At 50.4% G+C, this 21,783-nt stretch overlaps 1 protein-coding gene across 3 annotated transcripts in view; it reads right to left on the bottom strand.

Moving 5' to 3' along the window:
- The window catches only part of LOC147706848 (exportin-5-like), a 1,626,836-nt gene that overhangs the window by 384,623 nt on the left and 1,220,430 nt on the right, over nt 1-21,783 (bottom strand). For all 3 annotated transcript variants that reach the window (XM_086926008.1, XM_086926006.1, XM_086926007.1), the window contains 2 exons: nt 12,283-12,323; nt 11,574-11,659 (listed from right to left, as the gene is read on the bottom strand). In XM_086926008.1, the coding sequence (XP_086782134.1) occupies nt 11,574-11,659; nt 12,283-12,323 (127 nt within the window). The remainder of the gene's footprint in view (nt 1-11,573; nt 11,660-12,282; nt 12,324-21,783) is intronic.

Below are 21,783 nucleotides of genomic sequence, written 5' to 3'. Positions count from 1 at the left end.
ATCTCAGCTGTGCTGCAGATGTAGGTTGAGGTCGGAGAGGTCTGGGAATCCGGGTCTCGTCGGGCTCTGAAGTCTGGATCCTTGCAGGAAGACGACAAAGGGAAGCCGCTGTACGCTGATGGAGCCTGCTTGTGCAGGGTGGACACTCCTTGTCCACAAGGGAGATTTCTTCAGTCTTCTGTGGAGCAGAACGTCGAAGTCCAGAGTTTCTTCTTGTAAAGTTGATCTAATTTGGAATGGGACCAGCTCCTACCTTTATTCGGCTAAAGGGGGCTGCACTATGACTAGGTCCCTCCTCTGGGTGGGACCAGGAAGGGGGGTGGTTACACCCCCTTTCCTTTGTCCGGTCTTGCGCCAGCTCTGGGGCTGGAGTGCCCCAGGAACTGGTTTGGACCGGTGTATGCACAGGGACACCTTGTGTGCCCCAGGCATGTCTCATTCCTTTCAGCCCTGTCCTACCTAATACACAAAATCCTGTCTGGGGTGGTGCTAGCACCTCCCAAGGCAGGAAACCCTTTGTCCGAGCCTCCCTCGCTGGAAGGACTCCCAGCAGCAGGAGGTCAGACTTGTGTCTGTGGTGGCAGCATCCATTTTGTGATGCTGAGGCTCGGGTTAACTTTAACCGAGGTTCAAAAGATTCAAGCATATTGGTCTCACATCTTCACGGAATTGGGGGAGGTACTGGGAATAGAGCTAACACTGGACCCGAAACTGGCACTACTAGGAATGGTGACCGAAGTAGACCTGCCACGCCCGCATATCATTTTCCTGGTGCTGGCACTGGTGGTGGCGAAAAGGGACATTGCGAAATATTGGGGGGTGGCGGAGAGGCCAGAAATAGAGGAAGTGGAGGAGAGGGCTAGACCTCTATATGGCAGCAGAACGAGTGACATACAAAGCTAGAGGCTGTCCCAAAAAATTCCGAAGGGTATGGAGTAAATGGAGACAATACCATGGCCTAGAAGTGGGGCAAATAGGAGGTGACACATAGAGGGGTAGACGGCGGAGGCGGGAGAAGGAGACCACATGATAACGATAAGTGCCCGAAAGAAGGCGGAGACATTGAACATTCGGAGACTCCAAACATATGAGATGCTATATTGTAACATGGGTGGGGAGACAAGCATCAGTATATTATGCACGAATGGAACTGATGGATTAGTGACACATAGATTGATGGACATGTGATCTGACTGTCACCCCCTTGAGGGGAATATGCTACCAGTTTTGTAGAAAGGTGTGGGTGGAAGGGGGGGGGGAGTTGTGGGAGAAAACAACAAAAGCAGGATTGAGGGGTTCCATGAAGAGCTCGTAAGCCTTAAAATAATTGCACACTACTGGAAGAGAAATGTGTTGCCGCCCGGCCCCAGGGTTGTGGGCATAATGGCTGTGGAATAGAAACATAATGTAAGTTTGACGTGCTACTGTGGGCGTGGCACACCTGTATTCTTTTCATACCTGCACAAAAATAAAGTTAAAAAAAAAAAACTTTAACCGAGGTTCACAGTTAGGTACATGTCGTGTCCCTCTAGAAGGGTGGAATGCTACCCCCGTCGCCAGAATTGGCGAGGGGGTAGTATTCCAATTCGTATGACACCTTGCTCAACATGTTTTGATAATGCAATACCAAAGTTAGCAAATAACCGCGAGGATTATAATGCACTTAAGAGTATATGGTATAGCGTTATCATGGAAACAGCTAAAGGACTTGGTTCCGAAAGCTGTAGACAGGCTCAGCTCATGCTAGAGCACCATCTCACATAATTCCAAGCACTCTGCCTTCAGGATTGATAAGGCCTGCCATAGGAGTGACTGATAGGAATATATGTGTCCATTTTAGGTTTAGATATAGGGATACTATATCTTAAGCAAAGGGTAATTACACCACCTTGCCCCAGCTGATTGATCAGCCAGTTGTGCCAGATTTGGATGGCCAGCCAGGGGTGGCATAATACATGCTTCAGCCCCTGGTAGGCCCTGAGTGCACCTATGCCCTGGGTACCTAAGGTACACTGTACAGGGACTGATAAGGTGACTCAGTATCCAATTAGATATGTACCTAGAGTACATGGAATCCATTTTACAGAGAGAGCAGTGGGCCTGGGGTCCTGAATAGCAGGGCCCCAGGTCAACTAAGTCGAAAAACCAGCAAAACACCAGGCAAAAAGTTGGGGGCAACCATAGTCAGATATCCACCTTCCTACATAACCCCCCCCCCCCAAACGAAAGGAGATAAGGCTATCCTTGACCAGGTAAGCCTATATTGCCTGAGTGGCCATATGAGGTGGTATATGCACTGGCATGGTTACCCCCTATCTCATGGTCCACTAAGCAATCCCTCACCCTAAGGGTATCTGAGGGTCTCCACCATAGGGAATCTCTACCTGTGGTGTGTTTTGGCAGAGTAAAAAGGCTGGTGCTGGGATGGAGTACTGAAGTGAGACTCCACTAATGTTGGGCTCAACTTCCTCCAATCACTATCCACCATATGTGCCTTTCTTTCCAGGACTGAGTTGCTGTGAGCTCTCATGGTCAACCTCTGGCTACCTAAAGCTGGAGGCTGAGTCCCTCTGTTTGGCTTACTGGAGGGACAGGTCAGGTTTGGGGCCCTTAGGTCCCAGGTTTGGCTGTGCCCAACAGTGTCCATCTGTGGGAGGTCCCTAACTAAGTTTAAGGGGGATCCCTCAGGAGTTTGTTTTATTGTCACTTGGCTAGGACTACTAGCTTCAGTGCCTTTTATCTGCTGATTGGGGAGTTCTTTTGTACAGGGGGCCCTTTGGGGTCCACCACTGGCCTCCCTGACCTCTACAGCCCTGGGCTGACTGGGGCAGGGTAGAGAGGGGCAGGTTACCTGCTCCAGCCTGGGTCCCACCTTGGAAGGGTCCACTGACATCAGGGGTTCTGCCAGGCTAGGCCTGACTACCTCTGGGGCAGTTTCTTCACAGGGGGTCAGATCAGTTCCATGAGGAGGCTGATCCTTTCCTAAAGTCTGGTGGGAGGGAGATTTCTCTTCCTCATCAATGCTCTCTGTCTGAGTGGAGTGATCCATAGTTTCAGGCTTCACAACACTATTATCTGTCTGAGTTTGAGCTGTGGCCATCACAACTCCACCAACCTTTTCAGGAAGGGACTCAGTTTGGGTATGGGCTGTGACCATCACAGCCTTGCCCACCTGTTCAGGGAAGTAATTGGTCTTAGATTGGGCTGTGACTGGCACAGCCCTCCTGACCTGTTCAGGGAGGACATCTTGGACTGGGGCTGTGGCTATCACTGCCCCACTAACCTTACCATGGGGGTTTACCATTTTTGAATGGATTTCTTGCTCTACCTCAGCCCAGGCTGAGATCTCCAAATCATTCCCCAGTAGGCAATCTACAGGCAAGTTTGATGACACTGCCACTCTCTTGGGACCAGTGACACCTGCCCATCTGAGATTGACCACTGCTATGGGATGATCTCTCTGCACTCCATCAATGTTGGTCACCTGGTATGTGGCTCCAGGTATAAGTTGCCTTGAGGGGACTAGGCTCTCAGTCACCATGGTGATGCTAGCCCCTGTGTCTCTAAAGGCCTCAACTTTAAAACCATTGATGAGGGGCTCCTGTCTGTACTTGTCCAAAGTGTTGGGACAAACCGTGAAGTTGGCAAACCCCATGCCAGTCTCACAGACAAGAGTATCTAAGTCAGGGGACCTGGTTAGGCCAGAGTCCCCAGGAACTCCCAAAGTAAGTCCACCCAAATTCTTGGGGGCACTCCCAACACCTGAGGGATTACTACTAGTAGTAACAGGAGGCTTGGAAGTGTTACTTGGGGGTATGTTCTCCTTATTGTTGTTGGACCTTGGGCAACTGCTGTCAGTTTTCAAATGGCCTACCTGTTTGCAGGTATGGCAATAAGGTTTCTTTTGGGTACTGGAAGGATTCTGGGACCCACCCTTTTCAGAGGATTTTTAGGGCCCTGATGTGGTTTGATCTGAAGATTTATTCCCACCCTTCTCTTGAGGCTTGGTTGATTCTTTCTTTTGGTCACCACCCTGGTTCTTAGGCCTAATCCTGGTTCTGACCTACTTGTCTGCCCTCTTACCCAATTCTTGTGGAGAGGTCAGATCAGAGTCTACCAGGTGCTGGTGTAATAACTGGTTCTGACAATTATTTAAGACTTGCTCTCTCATAATTAGATTATACAATCTTGTGTAATCAGTAACCTTACTTCCCAGTAGCCAGCCTTCTAGAGCCTTAGTGGCACAATCAACAAAGTCAGTCCAATCCTGAGACTGAGTTTTCTGGGTGTCCCTGAACACCAACCTGTACTGCTCAGTTGTTAAGCCAAACCCACCAATCAGTGTATTCTTCAGGACTTGGTAATTGTTAGCATCCTCAGCTTGTGGTACTGAAAATTCTGGACCCGTTTTTTCGAACATCGTCACATCATGACGATTTTGGTATCAACAGACCGGAAATGACAAGTATACTTTGTATAGGCATTTTCGTCACATTTGAGCGACGAATTCACCGTTAAATCAGCATTTCCGTCATGAACCCTCGGGTTCCATTTTGTGAACGGTATCCATTTTGTGATTGCCCTCACCTAGTCAAAAGACTGAAGCCGAAACCTGGTCCGAAGGACACGTACACCTTAGCTGACTCCTCTGTGACCTGGGCAAGCTGACTCCTCTGCCCGAAGCCAAACCTGTTCGGCCAGGTCCTCTCCCAGCGGCCGAGCTAGATTCGTATCAAGGCACAACATATCATAAACCTTTCATCGCACACAAACCATGCCTAATCTCACACACACCTGTCCCTGTTTCTTGCCTTATGACTTGCTTTACGAGGAGGAGGTGCCCGATTTTATTGGGGGTCCGTCGATATCTGATGGAAATACTGGACCTCGCCGGGTAATCAATTATGAGCTGGACGAACAGAAATGCGGGCTTGTCATCATGACTTTGCTTTTCCTTTGTAGTAAAAATATTTGGATGGTCAACTGTAAAATAAGGAATGTTTGCCTAAAGCACATTTTCTGGTATAAAAGAAGAAGGATGGCTCCGTAAAAGAGAGCAGTCTCCTGAGAACATACATGCGCGTTGTGCTGTTGTACTTCTAGGATATCTGTTACTGGCTGCAGCCAATAAATACGATCTTTGACTTCACCTAGAAGACTCTGTGTTTCTGTAGTCTGAAACAGGAAGGACTCAGGAGTTTTCAGGTGTATTTCCTGGCACCGCCGGGTCCATAAAAACCCGGTACTCCAAGCTCTAGTAGTGAGGAGCTTATCTCTACCTTTACCTTCAAAGGAGAGCCACAATATAGCTGCCCACTGACTCTGGGGGATGCACTGGACAGTGCAGGCCCTCTCCAAAGCAGTCATCCATTTGTGGATGTCATCCCCTTGTTTAAAGGGGGGCACTATTTTACTAATGTGTCTAGTATCAAAACTCCTGTCTTTATCTCTAGGGATAATGCTGCCACCAGTGGGGTCTGCCCCACTCAATCTCTGCTCTCTGGCAAAGGCAAGTCTTTCTTTGACAAGGGCAAGTTCTTCCCTCTGAATCCTCAGATTGACTTCCCTCATCTTAGCTTCATGCTCTCTTCTCTGAGGGGATGTCATCCCTCTCTGAGAAGATGCCTGAGAGACATGGGTGTGAACAGATCTGTTAGAGCCTCTGGAGTGAGACCTAACTCGTCTGTTCCCAAGGTTAAGCCTGCCTGAGGATGGGCCTGGGGGTCCTCCTGTTCCATTCTCATGTATGCTTAAGTTGGCCCTGGTAAGTCTGCTGACTCCTCCCTGACCATGGTTTACCTCACCATCAGATGAGTCTCCATCTCCCTCCACTTCATCAGTTTTAGGGAAATTGGAGTCCTCCTCTAGTGGGGGTATGTTTCCCTCTGTAGGGTCAGATGGGCCTGAATTAGAAGCCCTTCTGGCATCAAATGTCTCTAGGAGACATATCAGAAAAGGAATTGTAGGGTTAGAACCCTGTTTTAGTTTCCTGGAGGTACACAACTGTCTCATCTCCTGGAAGCTAAGGGCTGCATATCTTGACATGACCTGTGGAGGGTCAACTGTCACAAGGGGAGCCACTATGTTCTCTCCTGTGATAGACATGCTTTTCTAGTGAGGTGGAAGTGGTGCACTTACCTACACTATGGGTTTACCTACTGATCCCATGCTAAGAGTTGTAGTCAGGGTGTGCTACTCACTTTCTACTACAACAGCTGGTTCAGTAGAACTCAGAGTATTTCTAAGCTTGTTATATGTACCTATTGTACCTTATGTGATCTTTCAAATGATATCTCAAGATTATATTTGGTAAAAACAACAGCAAGCTCAAATCCCACCGCTGCCACCAATGTGAGAAGTTGGCCTGATATATGATGCTCACTAGTTCTAGTGATCACCTTGTATCAGTCCAAACAACCCTTATGGTGATTGGTTGTAAGTCAACCTTATAGACCAGCTATCCTAATGGTAGCATGGACAAAGCAGTCTTAGGCTAAACTCTATTGGCATGTGAAGCCAGCTGTTTTACCACATATAACCCCTTGAATACGAAGTGAAAGGACACCACACAGGTTGTTATGAAAATAAACAAGTATTTATTAACTAACATACACCTCTGAACTCTTTATGAGGTCAGAGGGCTAAGCACATGACAAACTCTTAGGAAAAATACGTTTAAGTTGCACGATTTACAATGGTGCCCTAGGGGCACGACAAACCATATACTAAGTAAGTGGAACGTGAAAGTCAATCAAAGGAATGGAGCTGTCAAGAGGCTGTAGGATTGCTGGGACCACTCTATACTAACTTGAGGTAAGTACTAGGAGGCCCACGGAACGCGTGTGCAGAGTGTGAACTCACACGCGAGATGCGTACAAACGTCTATGGACAGTACAGTTTTAAGAAAAAGGTGAGTACGGACGTCCCTGACTAGATAGGACAAAAACGACTGTGGAACTGGACACTAGGAGAGTCAAGCTACCCTTGAGCACCGAGATGCTCTTGTTACCTCACCCACAGGCTGCGGGTGCATAGGTGCCAAGTCGTGTCGGGTTCCGGCGTTGAAGTCAATGGAGCCTGGAGGAAAAGATGCTGCAGGCGGTCAGGAGGAAGATGTCCGGTGTGATCCAAGGGTGGATCAGTGAAGAGAAGAACCTGAAAGCAGAGGGGACAATGTTCAAAGTCACTAGCCAGTGACTGGAGTGGAACCAGGAGTGGAACCAGGTGTCGTTGTCGCGATCAGGTGAAGGTGGACGCTTGTCTCTGCAGCCACGTGGACCAGGTGGTGTCTTCGACGACCAGGATGGAGGCACGAGCTGTCCCACGCAGGCTATCGCTGTCGGCGGTGTCGTCTTCGGATTCGGAGTCAACAGGCCTTGGCAAAGGCAACCCACGCGGTGAGTGGAAACGGCGTCTGGAGGGGACCAGGAGGGTCCGGGGTGCTCCTCTTTTGGAAGGGAGCAAGGGCCAGTCTGGAGCAACCAGACCAGCAGTGAAGATTTCGCAGTTCGTCGTCTAGCAGCAGCAGGAGGTCAGACTTGTGTCTGTGGTGGCAGCATCCATTTTGTGATGCTGAGGCTCGGGTTAACTTTAACCGGGGTTCACAGTTACATACATGTTGTGTCCTTCTAGAAGGGTGGAATGCTACCCCCGTTGCCAGAATTGGCGAGGGGGTAGTATTCCAATTCGTATGACACCTTACTCGACATGTTTTGATAATGCAATACCAAAGTTAGCAAATAACCGCGAGGATTATAATGCACTTAAGAGTATATTTTATAGCGTTATCATAGAAACAGCTAAAGGACTTGGTTCCGCAAGCTGTAGACAGGCTCAGCTCATGCTAGAGCACCATCTCACATAATTCCAAGCACTCTGCCTTCAGGATTGATAAGGCCTGCCATAGGAGTGACTGATAGGAGGATATGTGTCCATTTTAGGTTTAGATATAGGTATACTATATCTCAAGCAAAGGGTGAATACACCACCTTGCCCCAGCTGATTGATCAGCCAGTTGTGCCAGATTTGGATGGCCAGCCAGGGGTGGCATAATACATGCTGCAGCCCCTGGTAGGCCCTGAGTGCACCTATGCCCTGGGTACCTAAGGTACACTGTACAGGGACTGATAAGGTGACTCAGTATCCAATTAGATATGTACCTAGAGTACATGGAATCCATTTTACAGAGAGAGCAGTGGGCCTGGGGTCCTGAATAGCAGGGCCCCAGGTCAACTAATTCGAAAAACCAGCAAAACAACAGGCAAAAAGTTGGGGGCAACCATAGTCAGATATCCACCTTCCTACATCCCCCCCCCTGAGATCTGGACATGATAGGACAGGTTGCCGTGATGCTGTGCCCACTGGAACTTTAGGTCCCAATGCAGAGTTCGCATATGCCATTTGGCATGTTGCACTAGCAGGATGCAGGAGGCTATCAGGCCCAGGAGCCGGAGGGTCATCCTGACCGAAACCCGGGATAGAGGCTGAACGATTGGAATCATAGCCTGAATATCCCGGACACGCTGCTCGGGAGGATAAACCCTTAAGTGCGTCGAATCCAGAACCGCTCCAATGAAGGGGAGCTTCTGAGAGGGATTCAGGTGTGACTTTGGCACATTGATGGAGAACCAAAGCAATTGCAGGAGGTCGGCCGTAGTCTGAAGGTGGGTGACGACAGCCTGGGGTGTGCCCACCTTCAACAATCAGTCATCAAAGTAGGGGAAGACTGACACCCCTGACCTGCGCAGATAAGCTGCGACCACCGCCATCCCTTTCATGAGCACCCGAGGGGCACTGGTAAGGCCGAAGGGGAGCACAGCAAATTGAAACTGCTCCTGGCCTACCGTGAACCGCAGGTAACGCCGGTGGGCCGGCAGGACGGGGATGCGAAAATATCCGTCCTTCAAGTCCAACGCTACCATCCAGTCTCCAGGGTCGAGGGCAGCCAAGCCCTGAGCCAGAGTCAACATTTTGAACTTCTCCTTCAGGAGGAAGTGATTGATGTCCCGGAGGTCCAAGATGGGGCGCAAGCCCCCTTAGTCCTTCTTGGGCAACCAGAAACTAGTGGGAATAACAACCACATCCTACTTCCAGCCCAGGAACGCTCTTGATGGCCCCCTTGGCCAAGAGGGCCATAACTTCCTGCTGGAGAAGGGCTAAGTGATCCCCCGACATGCGGTGGAATCGAGGTGACATGGCCGGTGGGCGTGGGGTGTAGACTCGAAGGGGATGGAGTAACCCCTCCTGATGAGTTGCAGCACCCACTTGTTGGAAGTGACAGAACGCCAATGGAGAAGATGATGACGAATCATAAAGCTCAGACTAGGAAGGTTTCGAGGTTGACGTTGCAGGGACGGAGGTGGACTGACCCTTAACCCGGCCCCCGGAGCCATCCCGGCGGCCTCCATGGGCACGCTGAGTTTGTTTCTGCACAGACTTTTGGCTGAACAAATGGGCAGGGGCGCCTCTGCCAGGGCCACGATAGGAATGAAAAGTAGACGTGGCCGGGCCTGTGGTGGAAAGGCCCAAGGACTTGGCTGTAGCCCGAGAGTCCTTAAAAAGCCCCAGTGCAGTGTCGGCCTTGTCACCAAACAGGCGAGTGCCGTCAAAGGGCATGTCCATGAGCAAGCCCTGGACGTCCAGGGAGAACCCGGTGGACCGCAACCAGGCATGGCGACAGAGCAATACGGTCGTGGAAATTGCCCTAACAAGGGAGTCCGAGGAGTCCAAGCCACAACAAATGGCGAACGTAGCCGCATCCTTATCCTCAGTCACAGACTGAGACAGGACAGTCTGGACCTCCTGCGGGCACTGAGGCATCACCTCAGCAACGGTATACCACACTGCGTGGGAATAGAAGAACAAAAGGCATGCAGTGTTTACCGACCATAGCCTTAAGCTGGCCGAAGAGAACAACCACTTGCCAAACTGTTCCAACTTCTTAGAGTCCTTATCCGCAGAGCCGTAGGAAAAGCACTCTGGGACGTCAAAGCTTGAATGACTAGACTCTCAGGACTGGAGCACCTCAGTACAGAGATTTGCCCTAAGGGTCACCTTGGGGAGATCGAGGTTAAGAACCTCGCTGCCCGACAGAGCACCAACGTATACGAGGCACCTTCCTCCATAGTGGGCAGGGGGAGGCAAAGCCCGGATCAGAGGAGACGTCAAGGCCGCAGCCTCCTCCAAATCGTCCACAGAGTCCTGCTCAGACTCACACTGACGAGCAAGAGGGTCCTCCGACCCCTCCCAATTGTCCTCCACCGCCGGCGCAGTTGGCACAGGCCTGGGCAGCGGGGCAGGGAATGGGGAGGGAAGAAATGGCACGAGAACGGCGCTGGAAACTGCGCCAGCCGGTGCCAAGCCGGCGCAGTGTCCCAATTCGTATTCCAGCCGGGGACAACACCGCCCGGGAACTGGGGCAGAGGTGGAACCAGCGCTATCCACTGTGGTGCCGCCAGCGGAGCCGAGGGCGGCGCCGGGGCCGGCAGCATGGGACCTCTTGGCGCCGTTCCTGCTGCGCTGGGGATGGAGCCGCAGGCGGCGCCGGGCCTGGATCCGCCAGAGGAGTAGACGGACCAGCAAGATCCTGACAAGGTACCGCGGGGGCCCAAAGGCGCACCAGCAGGAGCCCGAGGCCTAAACAGGCGGTCCAAGGCAGCAAGGAATTCTTGCATTTGTGCGGGAGTCGCCGACGGACCCGGGTAAGGCGGGAAGGCCGCAGGAATTCCAGGCTCCGAAGGAGAGGAGCCCCTGTCACCCTCCTCCGCATCCGAGGACCGACCGGGGGAAGTCAGAGAGCGAAAACGCTTCTTAGACTTCTTTTTGTGTCGTCTCTTACCCGAATCGGAGGGTGAAGACTTGGATCCCGAGGAGCAGTGATGACTGCTCCGCGAGCGGTCATGGGAACGACCCCTGGACCTCTAATGGTGTGGGGACGAGTGCCAAACTTCAAGCAACTTCCGGCGCCGCTGCCTCAAGGCCTTCGGGCCATAGCCCTACAGTCCAGACAGGACCGGAGTCATGGTCGCGCTCCAGGCAGTAGAGACAGACGTCATGAGGGTCCACCACCGACATATTGCGACGGAATGCCCCGCAGGACTTGAAACCTGGCATCCCTACTCGCACCAGAGAAAACCAACACGAGACAAAAGTCTCAAAAAGATAGTAAAAAAATGACTGAGGTACGTGCTCTAACCGGATCTGCGCTTACTGGCGAGGAAAAAGAAGGAACTGACATTAGTGACCATGAGTGGCGCCTAAGTAGTCTCCGTGACGTCATCTCGGCGCATACGACACCAGCAACGGATGCAGAGCCGCACAACACCACCTACTGAGGCGCAGGGGTACTGCTAGCAAAACTTTCCGGATCCAGTTTGAAGCCGGGTGATATTCTAAGGTAAGGAATGTATCACTAATGTGTCTCTTTCAGATTACATATTACTCAGTAATTTTTTTGCATTGGGATATTACACTTAAATTGGCTTACTGCTGTTTGTTAATGTGGACTATAAGACAGAGTGGTGATGTCAGCAGTTTTCTGAATGCATCGGCTTTGAAGTGATTTTACCACTTACCAATGAATCTAATGACCTCCTGAGTCAACAGCCTGACCTGCTCTTCCTCTATGTCATCTGGGGATTTAGGAGTTGCCTTAGGTTTTCTACAGGAATCAAAGAGAAAAACGCTGCAATTAAATACCATTACAAATGGGGTATCTAGAGTGAGTGGTATGTTCACAAACTGAAGAACTGCTTTAAAGGAGAGGAAAAAAGGGCACTGCTTTGGGGTCTCTGGGTATACCTCTACCATTTGCCCATTGAAGTCTTATGCCTTCTTTTCAGATTCTCTTCCATACATTACAGATGTACACACACTACCATTTGAGACCAAAGAAAACAGAATAGGTCAACCGAATGCCTGTCATGAAATCACACGTTGCCCAATAGGAGTCACAAGCTTCAACGCTGAACTGATACATCCATGACCCAGCTCTGACTAAGCTACAAGACAAACCTTAAACCCCTCCATCAGTCAGGTAAGGTGAAACTTCAAAGAATGTTGCTTGGGCTCTGGAGGACATGCAAGAAGACGGGACCTGTTTCACATTGGGCTTCTCAGAAAAGACGTGCAACAATTCTCAAGGTAACACATGCAACAGCTGCTCAAGGGACTGAGCCACAGAACAGTGGACTGTTGGAGTTGAAGGATCATCTGCAGTGTTTGTGTAAGGGAAAAGGAGGAGAGCAGATACCACGTTATCTTGGGGCTCAGAGAGGCTCTTACTTCTTCTGCTGTGCGATTAAATTCCATTCTTTAGTCAGCTTCTGCAAAAACAGAAATTAACATTCAGCTAGACAGTGGGCAACATCTGAAAAATTTACATAAACTTTAATAACTAACACATAAAGAGCAGTGCTCACTATCTGATGTATTCCTCAGCTTCAATATTTTCATGATGAAAAAAGGCGCCTGGAGCCCTACGTTTTCAGCAATAATTAATGCAAATGCTTACGATTTTTAAAATCTCACCATATAGTTAATCAGCTGTGATATATAATGGTTCCATTTAACCAGGGTTCACCAGAATAATACCCACATAACAGCACAGACAGGAACTCTTACTCAGTGGAGCTTTAGGAAGTAGGGTGCCACTTTTTAAACATGCCAAGCTAAGCTAACCTTCCATGCCCCAGTATCTCATGGTAGGGTGGCAATATGTGAATGCACAACTAACAGCATGTCACAAGTGGACGATGCAGCTCCTGCGGATGGTGATATGTTTGATGATTTGAACTCAGCCTTGGAGTGAGAATCTATACATTATACTTGTCTACATAGAGTACTGTGTGAAGTAACAAGAGTGATGTAAAAGCAGAGCTTGATACATTTTCAAAGATAACTAGTGTACAGTTAGTGGTGTGAAAAAGGAGTAAATGGAGGAATGTTTGTAAATAACGCTGCCATCAGCTAAAACATACCTGTCATTCGCACCAATACTGCAAAATTCCACTGTACCACAATGTGAGAAAAGCGTAGTGTTAGAACTGGGGGTCTCTAGTTGGCAGAGGTAAGTACCTTTGACCAAGTAGGGACCCTTGCTTCTAGTCAGTGTAAAGGGACACATACTGTAGATAACCCCTGCTCACCCCCTAGGTAGCTTGGCACGAGCAGACAGGCTTATCCCCAAGGCAATGTGAATAATATTTGCACTTAACACACACAATGACCCCAAAGTACACCACAAACGGAGACCACACAGGTAAGTATATATAAAAATATATCTTTATCTAGTTTAGCAAGGTTAACGTCAGTTACAAGATAGTAGCACGATGTCTTCACTTTTTCTTGATGATTGTATTACTTCTAGGAAGGTTTCACACTTTACTCTCAGTCTCAGTCTAGGTTTTAATCTTAATAAGCGAGCACACAATCTGCGCAGGCAATCTCCGTGCCCCCCGTGTTCAGCGAGGCTCTCAGGATGCTGAAACGTGATCAGAGACACAACTACGGCCTTCGCGCTACCCACTGCCTCGTGGTGTTTCTCAGAATTGCCCCTAAAGCACTCCGCATGGGTTTCACTGTATCTGCCCCCTTCCGGTGTTTACACAGTCAATCTCCCCCCCAGGCAAGGACTCACCAAGACTCGGGACGTAGCTCCGAGTCAGATACCTGGGGGCGGCTTCTCTGTGCAGGCGGGCAGTCACGCAGCGCTTCGGTGCTTGATGGACGACTTCTCCGGCGGCGGCACCTCTCAGGATGAGACGCGAGCGTTGGACCAATCCCAGCGCAGCTCACATGGCGAGCCCCTCGTGACGCTTCAGCTCTTTCCGGAGTCAGCCACTCCCAGCGCGGCTCCTGGACGAGCCCTTCTTGAGGCGGCAGCTTCTGCGGGGGGATCAGCCAATCGGAGCGCGGCTCCAAGGGCCAGGCCTTCAGCAACGGCCCAATCGGAGCGCGGCCCCTTCGTTTCTTTATCCGCGGCCCTGGAGAGGGGAACGGCAACTTCTTGGTCAATATCTTCCCCGGGCAGCGGCGGTGATACGCAGCACGGCTGACTCGGAGCGCCACTTGCAAGCAGGCTGCTCATGAAGCCACACGCTCTCTCAGGGGAATATGTCACGATGGAAAAGCTCACGATCTACCAGCCACTAATAATCACGTGCCGATGAGCACGCCGATCCCTCTCCACAGGAGGCAGTTTGTAGGAAAGCGCAGATGGACGTTTCTTACAGCGTCTAGGAACCTTTTAACCCTGGGTTCCAGGAACAGGAGGCCAGCTCTTCTCAGGCCCTTGGAGATTCTTGCAGAGACACAGCAAAGTCTTTGTAGTTCAAGCAGACAGGGTCACAGCACACAGCAAAGTCCCCCCGCTTCTCTCCTTCAGTTGAACAGCAGAACAGGTCAGCCCTTAAAGCACACAGCAAGGCAGTCTTCCTTAGTTCCTTCAGCGGTCCTTCTTCTGGCAGAGGTTCCTCTTGATTGTAGAATCTAATTTTCTGTTGTCAGGGGTCCTTCTCTTATACCCCTAAAAGTCTTTGAAGTCTTTGTGCAAGTGGGCCCTGAGCCCGGTCTAAACCAGTTCTGGGTGTTGCTGGAGCACTTGGGCATCCTGGCTTCTTCCTTCCTTTCAGTGTGAGGGGCAGAGGTGACAGTCGCCCAGCAGGAGGTGGAGCCAGCATTGTGGCAGGCAGGCACAGCCCTATTCACTCCCAGGTGCTATCTCCTCCCACCACTTTAGTTGCAGATGCAGTCATTCAACCACGGGCTGACTCAGACAACCTCCTGGGGGCTCCTCAGCCCCTCTCACCCTCAAATCAGACAGTCAATCCACAAGCAGGCCCAGGCCCAGGCTCTTTGCCACAACATAATTAGAATTAATGTACGAGTTACTTACCTCCGGTAACGATGTATCTGGTAGAGACGTTGTCTAGCCGCAGATTCCTTAACTTAGAATTATCCCCTGTCGTGAGTCTGGATCCGAAAAAGTTTTGCAGCAGCACCTCTGCCCGCCGGGGAACGGCGCCACACGACCTCGCCATGACGTCTTCCACGTAAGTGATGTCAGCGAGGTCATATAAGTCCCACCCGGCGCACTGACGTCCGTTTTCTATGGAGAAACTTTTCCGAGGCACAACGCAGAGCCACCAACAAAAATCTGTTAAAGTATGGGAACAGTGTGCGAAGGATGAAAAATCTGTGACATAAAAAGTGGGGATGGTGCAAGACACCATGGTAAAAGACAGAATAAGACACTGCCTACGTGTAAGTGAAAAAGCTGTGGGAAAGAACCCTGCAAGGCGAAGCAAAGACCCTTCCCCAAGTGCCTCAAGGGAAGAATATCTTAACAGACAGAAATAGACTGTTATTACCATGTAGAACTGTGCCGCCCAGCAAGAACGTAGCACAGAAAGAACAACCGTCCACCACTGCAGGAAGGTATGAAAAGAATGGCACTTCCCCTATAGTAAAGGAGGTCTTAAACAGAGCTCAACAGATCCCCAAAGACGACGACAATAGAGGAGACAAGAGCCCCGAGTCACTAGAGAAGGTGGGAGGGAAGGCAGCAGGAGAAGAAAAGAAGAAAAAGAGGAATCTCCTGATGAAGAGGAATGAACGGGGCACCATTTTACAGGTAATAAGCGCCTTGGAGGGAGCTAGCCGCATATGGAAATTATCAAAGGGGTGCAACAATGTGAGCACCTGTGAGAGAAAAACAAATGGCAACTGAAGAGGCCATTGGAGAACGCCACTGGACCTCGCAGAACGGGGAAGTGGGTGTGTGTTAAGGAATCTGCGGCTAGACAACGTCTCTACCAGATACATTGTTACAGAAGGTAAGTAACTCGTACATCTGATAGAGACATCTAGCCGCCGATTCCTTTCCTTAACTTAGAATAGATACCACAGCCATACCACAAAAGGGAGGCGGGTCTGCGACAGAACAACAGAAAGCTCAAGCATCTGATCCGGCAACAGAGTGACGAATAAAGGGGGAAAGCTGTGGCAGAACAGCCCGACAGCAACCCCAGCAGCTCGAAGAGCAGAAGTAACAGGATAGAAGATATCCGAAAAACATGTCAGAATGGCGCCACACCATACCCGTATAAAAAATGACAGGCAGAACGGCATGAGCCCTATACCAGAGCAAGGAAAGAGAGAGGGAGAAGGATCACTCTCTGCTAAATGGAGCACGATGAGTGCAATGACCAAGCTTGAAATGAACTTGAAGAGATGCAACCAGCGCCTAACAGACTAGCCTGTAGAAGGAAGCCGAAGGAGCCGGTGTCAAGAGCCAGAACCTGAGCAATGCGTTGGGAATAGCCAGCAGGACAAGAAGCACGCCAAGTGCACACCCAACCCCAAAAAGGGTAATGAATGGCAATAGCATCAATCCCCAACCCACTGAATCAGGTAGAATATGCAGCCGGCAAACAGCCATAGAGATTTAAAGTGGCTTACACAGGTACAGAGGGGTGCCCAACCGGGCAGCATGAAAAACAACCCACAATATAGATTTGCAGACAGTAATCAATGACCACTGCCATCAGAAGAACTGTCCCACAGGCGTAGCTTTAACAAGAGTGGGTGAGAATTTGGAAAACAAGGCATATCCAAAGGAAGAGGCCAAAAACACCAAGTTAACGAATGGTGGGAAGAGTCTCTGAATCCAAGACCAACACTCCAGAAAGACACGTACAGCGTCAAAAACCAAAAAGGGAACTTATGCCAATTTGGGAAATCACTCCCTTAAGCGGAAGCAAGGAGGAACCTATGGGCAACTTGCAACAACTCAGAAAGGCTCCCTCACACATGGAGATTTTAGCCCAGACCTCGCAGCCTCGACAAGAGGCGACGTAGGAAGAGGATACCAAGGTAACCGGCATGTAGACATAAATGTATAAACATACAATTGTGTAGATGCACAACTAGCCAGGAGCATGAACATGTATATACCGGAACATACCTATAACAATAAGGGCAGGTAGGAGTCGTTTTTGAAGAGGAGACAATGAAACCCCGAAAGGAGATGGATGACCATGGCATAAGCAGATGGCACCAGGGAAAAACATAGAACATCGTACAATGGACCACCAAGCGACGCATGGAGCTCACAGGATCTCCAGGCCCAGGTGAGATAAGCAAAGCTATATAAAAGCGTACAAGTACCCCACATGGAGTATGCATACCCCAAACAACGGGGAACACCTCTTAGAACAATAAGCCAGGCCAAAAGAACGCAGTAACGAACCGAACCTGTGAACCGAGTTCCGAGCCGTAATGACGTTATAGAGCTGAGCCACTGGCTGAATACCACAGTCAGAGGACACAGCAACCTGTGGAACAGAACCACAGAAGGCCAACAGGCCGCTGAAAGCAAAACGAATCCAAGGGATGCCAATAAAAGGGTAAGCACCCTTGACCACAGAAAAAGAAGACTAAGGCTCATTGCTCATGTTAAACACAGAGCGCATCTAAAGGATGCGAAATTAAAAAGTACCACAAAAGACAGGCCTAAAAGGACCTAAGTGGGAGGAAGAAAGCCTGCCAGGAGCCAGTGAACCGCCGACTCGCCGTGAGCATCAAAGGGCAAAACCCCATCAAAGGGTAAGTCAACCAGATGCTCCCGGATATTTTCAGGGAAGACGCTCTCTTGCAACCAAGCGTGACGGCTTAAGGCAACAGAACTTGCCATGGCTCGGCCCAAAGAATCCGCATTATCTAAGGCTGAACTTGGCAAGGTCGCGACCATCCCAGATGAGGAGAAGGAGATCAACGCGAGCACCTTCAGAGGTGGCAGGAAGCAAAGACTCTGCAGGGCAGAGGTAGTCAGAGCCAAAACTCACACTGTGTTTACAGATCGTAGGGCCGCACTAGTGGATGCAAAGACGTTCCTACCCCATGACTCAAGCCACCTGGACACCCTAAAAGGAGAAAGCGTTAGAGGGGTCAGGGAAGGAAAGGCAGTCTGCAACACAAAACCCCTGTGCATCAGGGTGCACAAAAAGACAAACCGGATCATGTGGAGCTAAACGGTGGCGGTGCAAAAGTCAACGAGCCACCGGGTCACCTGAAGCAGGTCGGAACCAGGTACCCAAAAGGGCATCATAAAGGGAAGCCTCAAAAGGCAAAAGCGGCTCCACATTTCCATACCCACGTTGGAGGACCTCAAGCAAGGGGTCCACAGACAAAGGGGTAGAGGGGGATTGCATATTTATATGGGTGGCCAATGAGACCACTCTAAAAAAAGCCACACCAGCCTCAGTAGCCCTCCGCGGAGGGGACAACAGCTCATCAGTGGGGGAGGGTTGTAAGCTGACCCTCCCAAGACACTGAGGGTGCGCCCAAAGCCCCACGGAAGTTAGCCCCATGGAAGAATGAGGATCCTGACGGGGCTCATAGGGATGCGAACAGCCTGCCGGATATGGGAGTTCCTGAGGAGGCTCCACAAATTCCAAGGGGGGCACTGGTAACACTAGCTCCGGTGACGCCAGACAGGAGGGCTGCGCCAAACTCTCTTCAGAGGCCTCTATAGAAGAGTCCAGAATTTAGCGTCGACACAACACCAATACGATGCGTGCCGGCGCCAATCGTGCTTTGTCAGACGACGACTCAGCAGCATCCAGCGTCGAGTCGGCGCCGAAACTATGAAAAGCTCCCCTTCTGAAGGAGAGGGCGCCGGGCCCGGTGAGGCAATCTTCTGGCGCCGCCCCGGCACCGGCTCCGCCTCACCCAGAACAGGCTCTGAGTACAGAGAAAGGAGCAGAGGTGGAGCCGAGGAGGCGAGCCTCCGGAAGGGCGCCAATACCGGCTCTGGACAGGAGGTTCCCAGACATCGGGCAGAGGAGGTGTGGCCAGGTCACCAACACAAGAACACCTTGGAGTGGAGGGAGGAGTGGAGCACTGAACACCCGGTACAATCCTGAGCGAAGCCTGATACAGAACTTTACCGCATGGGCAAGCTTGGACACTGGCCTGGGGAGCTCGGAAGAGGGCAGGGAGGCTGCCTGCTCCGGGGGATACTCTACCCCAGCACGCAAGTACACTGTTACAGGGATGGGTAAAGCACTCTGCTAAATTGGGGGGGCGGGCGGTTGAATGTCCGTTTTGATGTTTTTGAAGTTCCACAAGTAAGGATACAACACATCACTATGCACACGCACAGCTTAGGTTTCTGGGATGGAAGGCACACCCCGGTCATAAGATCCAGTTGGCACAACACTGGGTACAAGAACGAACATGCACAACTCCCAATCCCATACACCTGAGGGTGGGACGTTGAGGTCGCGGACTGCACCTCTCCGGCTAATGACATGGAATGTGCGAGGGCTGGGAGACAAGATAAAGCGGGGGTTGGTGATGAACGCGGTGAAGAGGCAGGGACCGGCCTTGGTGCTTCTCCAGGAGACACACCTCACTGGTGGGGCGTCCAAGGCTCTTGACAGAAGGGGATACACGATGGCGGTACATTCGGATTTTACCTTGGGTTTCAGAGGCACAGGTATTTTAGTTAAGAAGTCTTCACAGTTCATAACACTGAGCACCAAGGTAGATGAACAGGGTTGTTATGCGGCACTCCAGGGGCAGTGGGAGTCAAGACTCCTTAACGCAGTGTCAGTGTATGTCCCCCCGGCGCTCCATTCAGTCACACTTCCAGCACTTGGCGACTTTCTTCTGATCCTACCTGAAGGGGATATAGCACTCGGAGGAGACTTCAACGCCACGGTAGACGCCCTGGTGGACAGGTTCCCGGCGGTAACGCAGGCTGGTGGTCCCTCCCGCTTCCAAAGGTTCCTGAATGCAATGGGCCTAGTAGACATATGGATTGCTATCATATACGGGGTGACCCAATGAAAGTCCTAGGACCTGGGTATCAAGTGTTACAGATAAAAGTGGTCCTAGACGTTAATTCTGAATATGATTATTGGTACTTTTTAACACAACATAATTCAGTTTTTATTTCACATGCAAATTAATCCTGCAATGAAAAAAGAGAAAAAAACACAATAGCCCATAAACAGTTAGATGTCCAACAGACCACACAATCAATTTCGAAATGTCTTTAAAAGTAGAGAAAAGGACTCCACTATTTATTTTTCTAAAAAATTTCTCATCATTATCCAATATACAAATATACAATTTGAAGAAACAGAAGGGGTTACCATCAAGTAACGTGCACAGAATAGAGTGAAAGTTTTTAGTGCTCGTGTGAAATAGAGTTAGACCAAGAGGGTCTGGAAAGAATTCATTCTGAATTTTGTGGGTCTAAGATTAACTAATCCTTAGACAGATTTACAGAGCCTGCCCTGAGAGTTTTATTTGCAAAAAATGTTATTCTTTCTTGCTGTATCACGGTGGGTGAATCATCCGCACTCTTATTTATGGGGAGAGAGGGGACAAGGGCACACAAAGATGCAGGCTCGAAATGGGGGGTAGTTTTTGACGTTTCGACCCAAGGATAAGAAGGGCAGTTGATATCCTCATGAGCGGGTCTTCATCAGGACAGATGGGGCGGTGGGGCAGGGGGCTTGGTAACATTGAAGTCATGTAACCCCAGTCGTGTGGTTGGACACCCTTTAATGGTGTGCCACGTATGTAAAATCAATTAGGTAAGAAAGCCGTCCGAGCGTGCTCTCGAGTACCAGGCTGTCAATGGCGGCGGGTGAAATCCGATTACTTGTTCAATCAATTTTACGCGATGTGTCTCAAATGTAAGACTGCGCGAGCTATTAATGGGGCGGCCAGTGTGCCAGGGACCTCCACTGAAAGCCCCTGGTACAGGCAATGCAGGGGAGTACAGAGGAAGAAGAGTAACCCAGAGACACCAAGGAGAAGAGCAGAAACGAGAGCAAGAGCCCTCCACCGGGAACACATCCAGTGAAGAGGGCGGCCGAACTCATCACAGCTGGACGTCAACAGGTCAGACAGAATAAGGCAGGTGGAAGAGAAAACACAGAGTCCCATAAAGCTCCCGAAAAACCAGAAGCAGGGGCGCCAGGCCTCACTTCAAGGCCCCTGGCCGTGGATCAAAAGAAACGGCGGGAGCAGCTGGGCCGCCACTAAACTAAAAGTCCAGGTGGGCACAGCTGGGTGCCAGCAAGCAACCGGCCGGAAAACAAGAGGAGAAACAAGTAGGACGAACCAAGTCGTCAACACAGGAAAAAAACCCCTACTGGACACCAGACAGAGGACCAGGCCAAACGGCAGACAAAGAGCAAAAACACTGCAGCCCAACGCCGCAGCTGCCCAAGAAAAAGCACCAGCGGCATACAGCAACACCAGGATGGGCAAGGAACCTGCAAGGGGGAGTCCACACCTTCCCAGTGTAAGACAGAGCTAAACAATAGCTACAAATAGTCCACATAGGGTAGGACACAGCCCAAGAAGTATGGGAACCACTCTTAAGGAAGAAAATCCAGCATCAGAGAACAAATAGAAAACCAGCGTCAGACACCACAGAAGGCTTAGTAAGCAGCCAAAAAGAACACTATTTGCCAAAAAGGGGCGGGGGGGGCAACTGAAGAGGTAGGCCAACCCAGGACCCAGAGTTCAAGTTCAAGAATTTGTATAGCGCACTACTCACCCAGAGGGTCTCAAGGTGCTTGAGGGAGGGTGGGTGCATTACTTATCGAAAAGCCAGGTTTTTACCTGTTTTCTGAAGGAGAGGTGGTTCTGTGTAAGGCGGAGATGAGTGGGGAGAGAGTTCCAGGTTTTGGCCGCTAAGTGGGAGAAGGATCTTCCTCCCATGGTGGATCTATGGATACGCGGAATTGCGGCGAGGGCTTG

The sequence above is a fragment of the Lissotriton vulgaris genome, chromosome 6 (genome assembly GCF_964263255.1).
Source record: "Lissotriton vulgaris chromosome 6, aLisVul1.2, whole genome shotgun sequence".
In the NCBI taxonomy this organism is placed as follows: domain Eukaryota; kingdom Metazoa; phylum Chordata; class Amphibia; order Caudata; family Salamandridae; genus Lissotriton; species Lissotriton vulgaris.
The sequence above is the reverse complement of the archived record's forward strand: the minus strand, read 5'-3'. Positions and strand labels throughout refer to the sequence as shown.